This window comes from Pseudophryne corroboree, chromosome 5 (assembly GCF_028390025.1).
Source record: "Pseudophryne corroboree isolate aPseCor3 chromosome 5, aPseCor3.hap2, whole genome shotgun sequence".
Taxonomy (NCBI): Eukaryota; Metazoa; Chordata; class Amphibia; order Anura; family Myobatrachidae; genus Pseudophryne; species Pseudophryne corroboree.
The window spans coordinates 697,823,652-697,840,376 of NC_086448.1; the positions used below are offsets into that span (position 1 = coordinate 697,823,652).

Below are 16,725 nucleotides of genomic sequence, written 5' to 3' on the forward strand. Positions count from 1 at the left end.
AGGGAAAATGATCTATATAGCACTGTGTTATACCTATATATCTTACAGAAATTGTGTTCTTCATCAAATGATTATTTCGCAAGTAAACTTCGATCTCCTCTCCTTCTTGGCTATAGAAAGATAATTACAGAGTTTAGTATTCATTTGACTGCAAATTTAAATCACTAGTATTTTGGCTGGGGCTTGCCTCAATCAAACTCCATTAAGTATTTAATGGAGATGCATTTGTCTTTAGAATATAAAGTAGGGATTGCTGGTAATGTTTAATTGAAGAAAATAAGCCTAAATGGGCAAAGTGTTCAGGTTATTTTCCGAAAGATTCACTTGTTTAGACCACAGGAATGACACGTTTCAATGCAGATATAAAACATGTAACAAAATGTTTTGAGGAAAGTGTTCAAATAAATAAAATACACAGTACTTAAGGTGCATACACATAGTGAGATTTTGGCTATGTGATTTTGACTATGTGATTTTGACTGTGCGATAGTGACTGTGTTCTTGCGATATTGGCTATGTGCGATTTTGGCTGTGGCCGAATTTGACTATACTTGTCAGGCCTGAGGTTATTGTGAACCCGGACTAGTACTGGACACTGGATTTGGTCTTGAGCGCAGTGAGTTGTCACCTAATGGAGAGTTACGTAAGAAATAGTGAGTCGACGGAATGCTGGGAGGATCAGCAATGCAGGAAAGTCACAGATCACTGGCTGGAACCAGTGCGATGGCTGTCGACGAGGACAACAGCAGTACTTGAAGATGAAGGTGAGGATGTCAGCGATACTTAAACACAAAGCCGAAGACGTCGGCGAAGCTTGTAGCAGCAATACTTGTGGATGGAGCCGAGGACGTCGGTAACACAGGTTTCCAAATGCTGGGCAGCTGAGGTAGCGCAATGGGGATTCCGTATGCTGTGCAGTGCAGTGTCGGCACTGCTGGTTTCCCAGTAGCTGTGATGTGGTGGTTCTGCACAATGGATACTGCAATGTGTAGACAGCAGTGGCAGGTTTTCCGGATACTATGGTGTGCTACCTTGCGCAGCGGAGGACTGGAATCTGGCAAGAACCAGCAAAGTCTCAAAGGCCGCTAGGGATATAGGACTGTCACTCTGGTTCACTGGAGGACTTCCAATGAGTCTGGAGATGCCAGGATGTAGTGGCAGCGATGGCCCTTTAAATCATCCACGAAGTCAGGAAGTGCATGAGATGACAATTGCAAATGCCACTAGGGATATAGGATAGTCCCTCTGGTTCACTGTAGGACTTTCAGTGAATCTGGAGCTGCTGGGATATAGTGGCAGCGATGGCCCTTTAAACATACTTGCCTACCTGACCCTCTCCATGAGGGAGAAAATGCTCTGTTCCTGGACTTTCCTGGTAACGTATGATTGCCATCACCTGTGGTGAAACACCTTTCTTATCAATTAACTAGCTCACCACAGGTGATGGCAATCATACATTACCAGTAAAGTCCAGGAACAGAGCATTTTCTCCCTCATGGAGAGGGTCAGGTAGGCAAGTATGCCTTTAAATCATCCAGGGAGTCAGGCAGTGCGGGGAATGGTAACTTGCACAAAGTCTATTACCAGCAGGAGATTCTGGAGCTCACTCCAGGCTGAGAGACACCAAAGCACTGACAGCTTGCTAGTGCTTGAGACCTGGAACTTATACCCTGTGCTTACAGCTGAGTGGATGAGCGGCTCATATGATGCAGAAGTGAATACGGATTGGACCTGGAAGGTCAGCTGACCAGGAACTGTCATGGCGACGTCCATAGCTGGTTTTGGAGGGAACTCCGGCGTGGTGTGTGCATAGACAGGCAATAATGGCCACGGGTCCTGAGGGCACAGGAAGGTATATCTGGTAACCATTGGACATGTGAATACTGGCACAGAAGTATAGAACTCCATGAGAATCCTCAATGATTGCTATGCAGGCACACCATGCAGAGACTTACTGAGTTCTGAATTCACACAGAAGATTAATCACTACAGCTGCACTCGTTAGCAGAGAGTGAGCTCAGCACACAGAGAACTCATGATACTGGTGAGCTGTTTATCCCAGCCAGCAGAAAACATGCAGGTTACAGGACAGATGGCAGGGGTAAGTCACCAAATGATTTTAGTCAGGATCGTGACAATACTTTAGTACTAAATAGTCAAAATTGACTTGCCTGCAGATTGTCTAACCGTGCGATACTGACCTCGCGGGACCGCGCATCGGTATCGCAAGCTGTGTACACATGGGGCTTAATTCAGACCTGATCGTAGCCATGCAAAATTTAGCACGGCTACGATCAGTTACTCAGACATATGAGGGGACGCCCAGCACAGGGCTAGTCCGGCCCACATGTCAGGCCCTACCCTTCCCCCCCCATCCCGCACAGGTACAAGGGCATTGCACGGCTGGCCGTCACTTTAAAGTTGGATTGACATTGTCTGAAACGGGGCTAAAAGTTGTCTGATTTGGCCGCCGGATCCGCCAAAACACGTGGATCCACAGCTAGTCCACCAATCCACATGTTTTCCGACAAGTCGGAACTGCCGACTTGTCGGAAAAACAGCAGGGGGATTGAATAGGTCGGAATAGTTTCCGACCTAAAAAAGTGGGAAACTGACGTCTTTCCGACAAAACGTCAGTTTCCGACTACAATCAAAATCGCAAGGTTATATTGCACCGTGTTTATGCACCTTAACTTCCTTTCCCAAAGAAATGCTGAAGTTTGGAAATTAAAATCTCTGCTAAATTGATCGCCAAGAGACTGAACCCCATTTCTCTAAATTTATCGAAAACGAACTCATCAAGTACAGGTGGGCTTCATTCTGGGAATATAAGCAATTGATAGCACCCAAAGGGCCCTAATCATATACAGTAGTCGGTGATTTTCGGGCGCCAGCGTGATTTTGTGGTATAGCCACTAGATTTAAGCGCCAATTAGTTTTAAGGCAAAACCAACTTGCTTTTTCAAATCTAGAGTCAATATCACCAAAATGCTGGTGTCCACAAATGACAGACTATTGCTTTTGGGCTAAAGCGTGCTTGATATTCCATGCAAACAGATATCTTCCCTTACTGCTTTCTCTGGAAGCAGAGAAGGCGTTTGACAGGCTTCATTGGTGTTACATGTCCTCTGTGTTATCTAAATTTAGTTTTTGTTTCTGGTGTTTTCCTCAAGGCCTTTCTTCATTTACGCGAGACTACATCGGCTAGGTTTTGTAGCAATGGCTTTCTGTCATCGCTGTCACCCATTATTTTTCGCTTTAGCTGTAGAGCTGTTTGCAGAGTAGATTTTTGGGGTCTATTCATGAAGCAGTGGAAAAAGAGTGGAGAAAAGGACCAGTGTAAGAGTTGTCTATGACAACTAGGGAAGCCAATCCCGGGCCATTTTTTCAATCCCGGGTATCGGGATTGAAAAATGTCCAATCCCGGGATTCCCGGGATTGGCTTTTACCTAGGTGGCCGCCACCTCACCCCATCCCGCCCATATAACTCCCCATATACCGGGTGCGGACGGGAGGGGCACATCCTGAGAACGCTGCTGGCGGCTCCCACCAGCAGTTGACAGCGCAGCGTGACCTCTCACGCTGCGCTGGGGACCCGGAAGGAGGAAGCCGGGCAGCATTTGAGCGTCCTGTGGACGCTCAACGCTGATCCCTCAATCCCTGGGATTGGAGCTTCCAATCCCGGCATTGAATCCCGGCCATTTTTGGGCCTAAATCCCGGGATCCCGCCAATCCCGATCCCGGGATTGGCCACCATAATGACAACCAATCAGCCTTGAAGGAAGCTTTTATCAAGTACATGCTATAAAATGTAAGGGAGATGCTGATTGGTTGCCATGAGCAACTTCTCCACTGGTCTGTTTCTCAACTCTTTTCACTGCTTTATGAATAGACCCCTAAGACAGTAGTTGTTTCTGTACAGCTCTAGGACCACCGTTCCGGCACTCTGCTAGATCCAGCATGATTATTCTGCAGCTTCTTTTTACAAACCAAATGCCTCTAGTTCGAAAGTTCTGGCTATCAGCATTCTCCAAGACCTGCTTGTTAAGCTTGAAGAATAATTTAAATATTCTTGCCAATCTTCTTTGAATTATCCAGGTATTCAAATTCCCATAGACACAACTGCCTGTAATTACGCAATGCATTTACAGAGAGGTGCATCCTTGACTTAAAGTTTATTTGATTATGAGGTCTCGTGACTGGGTCTAATTATGGCTGTATAAATTATATTTTTAGCTAAGATTATTTGGTGTATTTCTTATATAATCATGTTGTCAATTCTAAACAAATTCAATGGCAGAGCTCTAGCCTTTGCTTGATAAGGTAAATGTACCAGACATGCCTAGGAGAAAATGCTCCAGTCTACACATTTGGCGATCCGCCGCCGAGCTGCCCGACGGCGGATACGACCGACGGGCGACGCGGCGGCGGTGGGGCAGTGACAGGGACCCCGTCACCCGGCTCTATAGCAGCGCATGCTAATATGGACAATCTCATCCATATTGGCCTGCATGCGTAAGCGACTGGGCACCAACGATGAACGAGCAAGGGGCCGCGCATCGTACATCATTGGTTCCTACACACTAAATAATATTAACGCATTCTCGCTCATTAATGAACGAGAACGTTCATATCGTTTATTAAAATCTGTTAGTGTGTAGGGCCCTTAAGCTGTTTGGAGGTTTATCTGCACTCAAAACTGATTGTTATTTATTTTATTAATAGTTTTCTCTATCGTCCTAGTGGATGCTGGGGTTCCTGAAAGGACCATGGGGAATAGCGGCTCCGCAGGAGACAGGGCACAAAAAGTAAAGCTTTACAATCAGGTGGTGTGTACTGGCTCCTCCCCCTATGACCCTCCTCCAAGCCTCAGTTAGATTTTTGTGCCCGGCCGAGAAGGGTGCAATCTAGGTGGCTCTCCTAAAGAGCTGCTTAGAAAAGTTTAGCTTAGGTTTTTTATTTTACAGTGAGTCCTGCTGGCAACAGGATCACTGCAACGAGGGACTTAGGGGAGAAGAAGTGAACTCACCTGCGTGCAGGATGGATTGGCTTCTTGGCTACTGGACATTAGCTCCAGAGGGACGATCACAGGTACAGCCTGGATGGTCACCGGAGCCTCGCCGCCGGCCCCCTTGCAGATGCTGAAACGAGAAGAGGTCCAGAATCGGCGGCAGAAGACTCCTCAGTCTTCTTAAGGTAGCGCACAGCACTGCAGCTGTGCGCCATTTTCCTCTCAGCACACTTCACACGGCAGTCACTGAGGGTGCAGGGCGCTGGGAGGGGGGCGCCCTGGGAGGCAAATGAAAACCTTTTTTGGCTAAAAATACCTCACATATAGCCTCCGGGGGCTATATGGAGATATTTAACCCCTGCCAGAATCCACTAAAGAGCGGGAGACGAGCCCGCCGAAAAAGGGGCGGGGCCTATCTCCTCAGCACACAGCGCCATTTTCCTCACACAGCTCCGCTGGTCAGGAAGGCTCCCAGGCTCTCCCCTGCACTGCACTACAGAAACAGGGTAAAACAAGAGAGGGGGGGCAAAATTGTGGCAAAACTATATTATTAAAGCAGCTATACAGGGAGCACTTATTATAAGGCTATCCCTGTCATATATAGCGTTTTTGGTGTGTGCTGGCAAACTCTCCCTCTGTCTCCCCAAAGGGCTAGTGGGGTCCTGTCTTCGTTAAGAGCATTCCCTGTGTGTCTGCTGTGTGTCGGTACGTGTGTGTCGACATGTATGAGGACGATATTGGTGTGGAGGCGGAGCAATTGCCAAATATGGGGATGTCACCTCCTAGGGGGTCGACACCAGAATGGATGCCTTTATTTATGGAATTACGGGATAGTGTCAACACGCTAAAGCAGTCGTTTGACGACATGAGACGGCCGGACAATCAATTAGTGCCTGTCCAGGCGCCTCAAACACCGTCATGGGCTGTAAAACGCCCTTTGCCTCAGTCGGTCGACACAGACCCAGACACAGGCACTGATTCCAGTGGCGACGGTGACGAATCAACCGTATTTTCTAGTAGGGCCACACGTTATATGATTTTGGCAATGAAGGAGGCGTTACATATTGCTGATACTACAGGTACCACAAAACAGGGTATCATGTGGGGTGTGAAAAAACTACCTATAGTTTTTCCTGAATCAGATGAATTAAATGAGGTGTGTGATGAAGCGTGGGTTGCCCCCGATAAAAAAATGCTAATTTCAAAGAAGTTATTGGCTTTATACCCTTTCCCGCCAGAGGTTAGGGCGCGCTGGGAAACACCTCCTAGGGTGGACAAGGCGCTCACACGCTTATCAAAACAAGTGGCGTTACCCTCTCCTGAGACGGCCGCACTTAAAGATCCATCAGATAGAAGGATGAAAAATATCCAAAAAAGTATATACACACATACAGGTGTTATACTACGACCAGCTATAGCGACAGCCTGGATGTGCAGTGCTGGGGTAGCTTGGTCAGAGTCCCTGATTGAAAATATTGATACCCTGGATAGGGACAATGTTTTACTGTCTTTAGAGCAAATAAAGGATGCATTTCTTTATATGCGTGATGCACAGAGGGATATCTGCACACTGGCATCACGGGTAAGTGCTATGTCCATTTCGGCCAGAAGAAGTTTATGGACGCGACAGTGGTCAGGCGATGCGGACTCAAAACGGCATATGGAAGTTTTGCCGTATAAAGGGGAGGAGTTATTTGGTGTCGGTCTATCGGATTTGGTGGCCACGGCTACAGCCGGGAAATCCACCTTTTTACCTCAAGTCACTCCCCAACAGAAAAAGACACCGACTTTTCAACCGCAGCCCTTTCGTTCCTTTAAAAACAAGAGAGCAAAGGGATATTCATATCTGCCACGAGGCAGAGGAAGGGGGAAGAGACAGCAACAGGCAGCTCCTTCCCAGGAACAGAAGCCCTCCCCCGCTTCTACAAAAGCCTCAGCATGACGCTGGGGCTTCTCAAGCGGACTCGGGGGCGGTGGGGGGTCGTCTCAAGAATTTCAGCGCGCAGTGGGCTCACTCGCAGGTAGATCCCTGGATCCTGCAGATAATATCTCAGGGGTACAGGTTGGAACTAGAGACGGATCCACCTCGCCGTTTCCTGAAGTCTGCTTTACCAACGTCCCCCTCCGACAGGGAGACGGTCTTGGAAGCCATTCACAAGCTGTACTCTCAGCAGGTGATAGTCAAGGTACCCCTTTTACAACAAGGAAAGGGGTATTATTCCACTCTATTTGTGGTACCGAAGCCGGATGGCTCGGTAAGACCTATTCTAAATCTGAAATCCTTGAACCTGTACATAAAGAAGTTCAAGTTCAAGATGGAGTCACTCAGAGCAGTGATAGCGAACCTGGAAGAAGGGGACTTTATGGTATCCTTGGACATCAAGGATGCGTATCTCCACGTTCCAATTTACCCCTCACACCAGGGGTACCTCAGGTTCGTCGTACAGAACTGTCACTATCAGTTTCAGACGCTGCCGTTCGGATTGTCCACGGCACCTCGGGTCTTTACCAAGGTAATGGCCGAGATGATGATTCTTCTTCGAAGAAAAGGCGTATTAATTATCCCATACTTGGACGATCTCCTAATAAGGGCAAGGTCCAGAGAACAGCTAGAGATGGGATTAGCACTGTCTCAAGAAGTGCTAAAACAGCACGGGTGGATTCTGAATATTCCAAGATCCCAGTTAATTCCGACAACACGTCTGCTGTTCCTAGGGATGATTCTGGACACGGTTCAGAAAAAGGTTTTTCTCCCGGAGGAAAAAGCCAAGGAGTTATCCGAGCTTGTCAGGAACCTCCTAAAACCAGGAAAGGTGTCTGTACATCAATGCACAAGAGTCCTGGGAAAAATGGTGGCTTCTTACGAAGCAATTCCATTCGGCAGATTCCACGCAAGAATTTTCCAGAGGGATCTGTTGGACAAATGGTCAGGGTCGCATCTTCAGATGCACCAGCGGATAACCCTGTCTCCAAGGACAAGGGTATCTCTTCTGTGGTGGTTGCAGAGTGCTCATCTATTGGAGGGCCGCAGATTCGGCATACAGGATTGGATCCTGGTGACCACGGACGCCAGCCTGAGAGGCTGGGGAGCAGTCACACAAGGAAGAAACTTCCAGGGCGTGTGGTCGAGCCTGGAAACGTCTCTTCACATAAACATTCTGGAACTAAGAGCAATCTACAATGCTCTAAGCCAGGCAGAACCTCTGCTTCAAGGAAAACCGGTGTTGATCCAGTCGGACAACATCACGGCAGTCGCCCATGTGAACAGACAGGGCGGCACAAGAAGCAGGAGTGCAATGGCAGAAGCTGCAAGGATTCTTTGCTGGGCAGAGAATCATGTGATAGCACTGTCAGCAGTGTTCATCCCGGGAGTGGACAACTGGGAAGCAGACTTCCTCAGCAGACACGACCTTCACCCGGGAGAGTGGGGACTTCATCCAGAAGTTTTCCACATGCTGGTAACCCGTTGGGAAAGACCAATGGTGGACATGATGGCGTCTCGCCTCAACAAAAAACTGGACAGGTATTGCGCCAGGTCAAGAGATCCGCAGGCAATAGCTGTGGACGCGCTGGTAACGCCTTGGGTGTACCAGTCGGTGTATGTGTTTCCTCCTCTGCCTCTCATACCAAAAGTATTGAGAATTATACGGCAAAGAGGCGTAAGAACGATACTAGTGGTTCCGGATTGGCCAAGAAGGACTTGGTACCCGGAACTTCAAGAGATGATCACGGAAGATCCGTGGCCTCTACCTCTGAGAAGGGACTTGCTTCAGCAGGGTCCCTGTCTGTTTCAAGACTTACCGCGGCTGCGTTTGACGGCATGGCGGTTGAACGCCGGATCCTAAAGGAAAAAGGCATGCCGGAAGAAGTCATTCCTACTTTGATTAAAGCAAGGAAGGAAGTAACCGCGCAACATTATCACCACATTTGGCGAAAATATGTTGCGTGGTGCGAGGATCGGAGTGCTCCGACGGAGGAATTTCAACTGGGTCGATTCCTACATTTCCTGCAATCAGGATTGTCTATGGGTCTCAAATTGGGATCTATTAAGGTTCAAATTTCGGCCCTGTCGATTTTCTTCCAAAAAGAATTGGCTTCAGTTCCTGAAGTCCAGACTTTTGTTAAGGGAGTGCTGCATATACAGCCCCCTGTGGTGCCTCCAGTGGCACCGTGGGATCTCAATGTTGTTTTGGACTTTCTCAAATCTCATTGGTTTGAACCACTAAAAACTGTGGATTTGAAATATCTCACATGGAAAGTGACCATGCTACTAGCCCTGGCTTCGGCCAGGAGAGTGTCAGAACTGGCAGCTTTATCTTACAAAAGCCCATATCTGATTTTCCATTCGGACAGGGCAGAACTGCGGACTCGTCCGCATTTTCTCCCTAAGGTGGTGTCAGCATTTCATCTGAACCAACCTATTGTAGTGCCTGCGGCTACAAGCGACTTGGAGGACTCCAAGTTGTTGGACGTTGTCAGAGCTTTAAAAATATACATTTCAAGGACAGCTGGAGTCAGGAAATCTGACTCGCTGTTTATACTATATGCTCCCAACAAGTTGGGCGCTCCTGCGTCTAAGCAGACTATTGCTCGCTGGATTTGTAGTACGATTCAGCTTGCACATTCTGTGGCAGGCCTGCCACAGCCAAAATCTGTAAAAGCCCACTCCACAAGGAAGGTGGGTTCTTCTTGGGCGGCTGCCCGAGGGGTCTCGGCATTACAACTCTGCCGAGCGGCTACGTGGTCGGGGGAGAACACGTTTGTAAAATTCTACAAATTTGATACCCTGGCTAAGGAGGACCTGGAGTTCTCTCATTCGGTGCTGCAGAGTCATCCGCACTCTCCCGCCCGTTTGGGAGCTTTGGTATAATCCCCATGGTCCTTTCAGGAACCCCAGCATCCACTAGGACGATAGAGAAAATAAGAATTTACTTACCGATAATTATATTTCTCGGAGTCCGTAGTGGATGCTGGGCGCCCATCCCAAGTGCGGATTATCTGCATTACTTGTACATAGTTACAAAAATCGGGTTATTATTGTTGTGAGCCATCTTTTCAGAGGCTCCGCTGTTATCATACTGTTAACTGGGTTTAGATCACAGGTTGTACGGTGTGATTGGTGTGGCTGGTATGAGTCTTACCCGGGATTCATAAATCCTTCCTTATTGTGTACGCTCGTCCGGGCACAGTACCTAACTGAGGCTTGGAGGAGGGTCATAGGGGGAGGAGCCAGTACACACCACCTGATCGTAAAGCTTTACTTTTTGTGCCCTGTCTCCTGCGGAGCCGCTATTCCCCATGGTCCTTTCAGGAACCCCAGCATCCACTACGGACTCCAAGAAATAGAATTATCGGTAAGTAAATTCTTATTATATAGTGCACATATATTACGCAGTGCTTTACAGAGAGAATATTTCAGTCATTCACATCTGTCCTTGCCCCATTCTAGTTTAAAATCTATTTTCCTTATCAAACATAAACACTAGGGCTAATTTATTAGTAAGCCAATTAACCTAAAGTATGGTTTTTGTAGTGTCTGAGAAAATTGGAGCAACTGAAAAAGTCCACACAAGCACAGGGAAACATACAAACCCCACACAGATTGTCCATAACAGAATTGAACTCATGACCTCATTGCTATGAGGAAAGTAATGCTACACCAGTTTTAACAGTTTGCATGTTTTCTACACCAACTTAGTGATTGTTTTGCCTTCCTCCTAATACCGTGGTTGTCTTATCTAAGAATCTCTTACTGAACTGCTCCCTTTATTTGATCTGCGGTAGACTTCCAAAGCTAGGAGACCCCTTGATGGCTCTATATTGGACACGTTGATAGACTGGGATCGCACGTTACACTTCACTCAAGCGTCCACGTTTCTCTCCTCCCGCTTTTCGGTTTTCATCCTTTCTAGGTTGAAACTGGATTTGAATTTGTCTCTATGGCTCTAATTGGGTGTACCTTCCCTAAAAACTTCCCCTGTGTATATAAACATATGAGTCTCATACGACCATAGATGTGATATTCCTGGAATGACGCTCCAATGTTGACTTCTGAAAATAAAAAATTCCAGCTTGTGGTTATATGAGACTTTGATTTATACATTGACATTTTAAAAATGTAAATTTGAAATGTTGATAAAAGTTGTTGAATAATAGTTATAGGTCACATACTTACAGCACTTAATCAGTTCTGTAAATTTCTCTTTGTAATTACTGCAATAGTCCAAAGAAGCTATAAGATAATGGGGCCTGTTTATCAAATAATAAAGCACCTGTTTTCGGGGACACCCAGAAATATTAAGTATCTCCCGAATTACCATTTCCAATGACAGTCACAGCTGAATCCTCCTCTGCATTGGGGACGCACATAGGGGGTCATTCCGACCCGATCGCACGCTGCGCTTCTTCGCAGCCGTGTGATCGGGTCGGAACTGCACAGGTGCATCGTTGCCCGGCGATGGCCGTCGCCAGGCAGCGATGGCTCCATCGAAGAAAGCGGTCGCAGCGGCAACCGCAAGAAGATTGACAGGGGGAAGGCGGATCCGGGCGTCCACTCACCATTTTCGGGGCATGGAGATCCGAACGCAGGCATGTCGAGGGTGGATATCTGACGTCAATTCTGGGACCTGCAACGCTGAAGTGATCGCACAGGGTGAGTAACTCTTACCCTAGTCTACTTCTGCACAAAACTTTTTTTGCATAGCAGGGCTGCTATGCAAAAATCCACTCCCCCATAGGCGGCGTCTAGTTGATCGCACGGGCTGCAAAAAGTTGCAGCGTGCGATCAACTCGGAATGACCCCCATGGTCAGCAGAACATGCATGCACAGAACAGCCCCAGCTTCTCAAGTAAAAGTGAAATGATTGCTTTTGCGATCATTTCACTTCTTTACAAATCACAGAAACGGGCTCATTTCAGAGCCCCTAAATCTGCATGTGATTTCTAGTGCATTCGGCCATATGCTAATTTCTTATGACTTAGTGTGTGCAGCAATCGTGCTGCAAACCGAGCGCTAGTATGTGGTAAGTGTAAATAAAGAGCAAAAAATAAAAAAAGTTTGGTTTTAAAAGAAGGAACCAAGAGGTGAAAGAAAAAAAAAAGTTTTAAAAATGGAGTCTGCTGTACAAGGCGGTTCAAAGATAGTGAGATTTAAAAGTGTTTAGGAGGTTCAGGTTGAGAGAGAGGTACAGCAAGACAGGGGTAAAAAGCAGGAGGGGTAGGAAAAAAAACAACCTTAATGTTTATATTATTTTGATGCTTTATTAGCAGGAAGGGGGCCCGCAGCTTGTGCCTTCTTGGCTGCAGTCTGAGCGTTCCCTAACTTACCATATGTTCCGTTGCTGGGATGCTGTTGGTTGGCTTCTAATGTGCAGTGGATGTGTAGCGCGTTCTTCAGTGGAAGTGCTCGCAGCGGTCCAGCATGCCATTGCCGACAGGGTAGCGTCTAGTTTACCTTCGTGGAGAGGACCTTTCCCATAACACCCTGGGTCCATGTCACAATCTATTTGGAATAGTAAAGTGTGGCGAGCGTCCAATGCTGCATAGAATTTTTTTTTTTACCCCAAACGAACGGAGAACGAACAAAACATTTAGGAGCTGTAAGGGCAGAAGTTCTCTCCTGCCCTCTCATTTTGTCACTTCCAGGTCCTGAGCACGTAGGTAACATAGACACAACCTTGCCGGCAGGGACGTAGCCACGCTGGACTCCGGTAAGGGAGAGGAAGCATGGTTTAAAGTGGACATGACGCTGCCGTTAATATTGAATTATCTAACAAACTAAACTAATTGTGCACTCCATGGGGGAGAGGGGGTGTTACCTTTTAACACAGTGAGGCATAGGGGAGGGCACCCACCTCCTACCTTACTTAATCAGGAAGCAGGTCCGTCCTCTACACCAGCACCATCTTCCCAGTGATATTTGGGAAGATGACGCTGGTCACTAGAGAGCAAAGTCGCTGGCACAGTGCCAGAGCCTTTGCTTTCAATGTGCGGCACTATCTTCCCGAAGATATCACCGGAAAGATGGCGCTGACCACAGGTATACTCCTGCAGCCTAGGTCCGGGTAATTAGTACCTATCACCCCCCCTCCCCCCCCTACCTACCCCTCGGCGCCACTGATTGCTGGTGGGGAAATGGCTGCAATGTCAATCCCACGCCAGCAGCCATTGGCCAATGGCACTAGTAGTAACATCATGACATTGGGTCACGACTGGCCTAAAATATTCCAATTTTCAGAGTCACAGATATGGGAGACTCAACTTGTAGTACATGTCACAAAACAAAATGATTGAAAACGCTTTCTGCTTTTATGAAATCCCGTCTAGTCCAATGTCAGATAAATAAATGAGTTCAACTATGACAACTTTGGATTATTTATATCCTATGAGATGCCTATCATTCTCCTACGCACACTTAATGGATTCTGAGTCCCTTTACATCTGAAGAAGGCAGAAAACTTGGTTACATAATTTCAGAGGAGTGTTGCGGTTGCGGATTATACATCTCTCCTAATATAACAAAACAGTTGCACGTACCCTGTAAACCTTTATGTTCTTTTTTTAACGTTCCCCCTGCTATTTCCTTTATACAGAGTTGTTTCACTTTATACAAGGTGTTCCAATAAAAGGTAACTGAAACTTTTTCCATCCTCATACAGTACATTGCTCGTGGTGCTGCGGTGTCTGCCCTTTATTGTGATTAGCCACGAACCCTGTTACTTAGAACAGTTCCAACCAAGACAGGATAGTTTTGTATGGTGGTGCAGGTCTCTGGAAATTGTCCTGGAACCCAGTTGGTACGGACAGTGGCGGTTCTTGCCACGGGCAAGCGGTACTTTTGCCCGGGGTGCCGCCTTCCGGAGGGCGCCGCACCAGGGCAAGATCCGCCACTGTGCCCCCCGCAGTGCCCTGCTGTGCCCCCCCCCCGCTTTGAAGGGAACCAGACGCGTAGCGTCTAGTTTCCCTTCATTGAGAGGACCTTAGTTGTGCGGTGCGCGATGACGTCATCGCGCACCGCACAGCAAAGGTCCTCTCCATGAAGGGAAACTAGACGCTACGGTCTAGTTTCCCTTCGTGTAGAGGACCTTTGCTGTGCGATGCGCGATGACGTCATCGCGCACCGCACAGCATAGTGGCACAGACACTAGGGGTCATAATTGACCTCTAGTGTCTATGCTGTTCTATGGGAGAGACGTAATAACGTCTCTCCCATAGATCGAAGAGAAGAGAGAGGGGAGAAGAGCGGTGCCGCCGGCGGAGGGGGTCTGGATCAGGAACGGGGATGGTAAGTATTATTTTTATTTATTTATTTATTTTCTTGCAGCGTCGTGACCACGCCCCCAATTGAAGCCACGCCCCCATATTTTGCCCGGGGCGCCACAACTCTTAGAACCGGCCCTGGGTACGGATGCCAGGTGAGGAATGCCATTCTGTCCTGTTCCGTAACCTAGGAAATAATGTTCCACATACCATGCACATTCTTGGATGGCGTACTGTGTCATACCGGCTGTCACTCAGTGTCTACTGTGATACATAAGATACACATAAAAGTTTCAGTTACCTTTTTATACTAAACACTCTACGTTTCTATTGTTTATTTTTTTGCCTGCTTCAGGATAGTAAAAAATAAACTTCTGTTGCAAGAAATATCTTTATATTTGAATACACTCCAGAGAAGTGTATAAAATATTGTGAATTTTTAATTATTGTGTATAATTAATAAGCAGTAAAATACAATTGAGCATTGTCAGCAGAACCTAAATAGGTTTAATAAAGGATTTTCGACTAACCACACTGAGATTTACCAACATAGAGGAAATACTGAGTTGAATACTTGTACCATGAAAGGATAATTAATCATCTTTAATGGACAAATATATCCTTATAACTGACATACATTGTGGCTATGCTGGGAGATATTTTATTGTGCAGCACTTTGGAAGTACAAGTGTTACTAAGAAGCTTGCTTCAAATTACCTCAGCTACTTTTCAAAATGTATTTATTTTGTGTAAACAATGTTAATTGTATAGAAATATTCACATTTGTAATTCAATTTAAAATGAAGAAGCCAGAGCCGGCCCTAACCAATATGATGCCCTAGGCAAGATTTTGGCTGGTGCCCCCTAGCACCACTGCTAATTCTGCCTCTGACCTTGCACCTCTTTCCCAGCACCATCACCCCTCACCCATAGCAGTCCTTGTACCCCCTATATTTTAAATAGGAACAGCTCGCACATTTGACGCACAGCCCAAAAAGGGGCATCTTCTTGCTGGGAAGGGGCATGGCCACACAATAGTAACAACAATTCCAATTACGCCACACAGTACTGCAACTTTATTCACATTTTATCTTGCGGTAGTGTCCATAATTCATATTACATCCCACAGTAGTATCACTTTACCGTATAAACGTTACTCCTCACAGTAGAGCCCCTTATTCACATTACATCACACTGAATTGCTCCTTATTCACATTACACCACACCTTATTGCTCTTTATTCACATTAGACGACACAGTAGTGCCCTTTCTATATGCAACACCACATAGTAGAGCACCATATACACATAATGCCACACATTAGTAATGCATTTATACTAGTAATGTGCACCGGACATTTTTCGGGTTTTGTGTTTTGGTTTTGGATTCGGTTCCGCGGCCGTGTTTTGGATTCGGACGCGTTTTGGCAAAACCTCCCTGAAAATTTTTTGTCGGATTCGGGTGTGTTTTGGATTCGGGCGTTTTTTTACAAAAAACCCTCAAAAACAGCTTCAATCATAGAATTTGGGGGTCATTTTGATCCCATAGTATTATTAACCTCAATAACCATAATTTCCACTCATTTCCAGTCTATTCTGAACACCTCACAATATTATTTTTAGTCCTAAAATTTGCACCGAGGTCGCTGGATGACTAAGCTAAGCGACCCAAGTGGACGGCACAAACACCTGGCCCATCTAGGAGTGGCACTGCAGTGTCAGACAGGATGGCACTTCAAAAAATAGTCCCCAAACAGCACATGATGCAAAGAAAAAAAGAGGTGCACCAAGGTCGCTGGATGGCTTAGCTAAGCGACCTAAGTGGCCGACACAAACACCTGGCCCATCTAGGATTGGCACTGCAGTGTCAGACAGGATGGCACTTCAAAAAATAGTCCCCAAACAGCACATGATGCAAAGAAAAAAAGAGGTGCACCAAGGTCGATGTGTGACTAAGCTAAGCGACCCAAGTGGCCGACACAAACACCTGGCCCATCTAGGAGTGGCACTGCAGTGTCAGACAGGATGGCAGATTTAAAAAATAGTCCCCAAACAGCACATGATGCAAAGAAAAAAGAGGTGCACCAAGGTCGCTGGATGGCTAAGCTAAGCGACCCAAGTGGCCGGCACAAACACCTGTCCCATCTAGGAGTGGCACTGTAGTGTCAGACAGGATGGCACTTCAAAAAATAGTCCCCAAACAGCACATGATGCAAAGAAAAAAAGAGGTGCACCAAGGTCGCTGGATGGCTTAGCTAAGCGACACAAGTGGCCGACACAAACACCTGGCCCATCTAGGAGTGGCACTGCAGTGTCAGACAGGATGGCAGATTTAAAAAAATAGTCCCCAAACAGCACATGATGCAAAGAAAAAAAGAGGTGCAATGAGGTAGCTGTGTGACTAAGCTAAGCGACCCAAGTGGCCGACACAAACACCTGGCCCATCTAGGAGTGACA

General features: G+C 46.8%; 1 protein-coding gene and 1 long non-coding RNA gene across 6 annotated transcripts in view; one reads left to right on the plus strand and one right to left on the minus strand.

Annotated features, from left to right (window-relative positions):
* Positions 1-16,725, plus strand: part of C5H8orf34 (chromosome 5 C8orf34 homolog) — a 603,368-nt gene that overhangs the window by 19,706 nt on the left and 566,937 nt on the right. Inside the window, exon 1 of one of the 5 annotated variants that reach the window (XM_063923878.1) lies at positions 14,151-14,294. The exons of the other annotated variants lie outside the window; for them this stretch is intronic. Within the exon in view, the coding sequence (XP_063779948.1) occupies positions 14,292-14,294 (3 nt within the window). The 5' untranslated portion in view covers positions 14,151-14,291. Of the gene's footprint in view, positions 1-14,150; positions 14,295-16,725 lie in introns of those variants that run through there. 5 annotated transcript variants of the gene reach the window in all.
* Positions 1,505-13,917, minus strand: LOC134929347 (uncharacterized). The gene is made up of 3 exons (XR_010178496.1): positions 13,547-13,917; positions 10,765-11,062; positions 1,505-1,836 (listed from the first exon to the last, which is right to left on the minus strand). It is a non-coding gene; the product is annotated as an uncharacterized LOC134929347 (long non-coding RNA).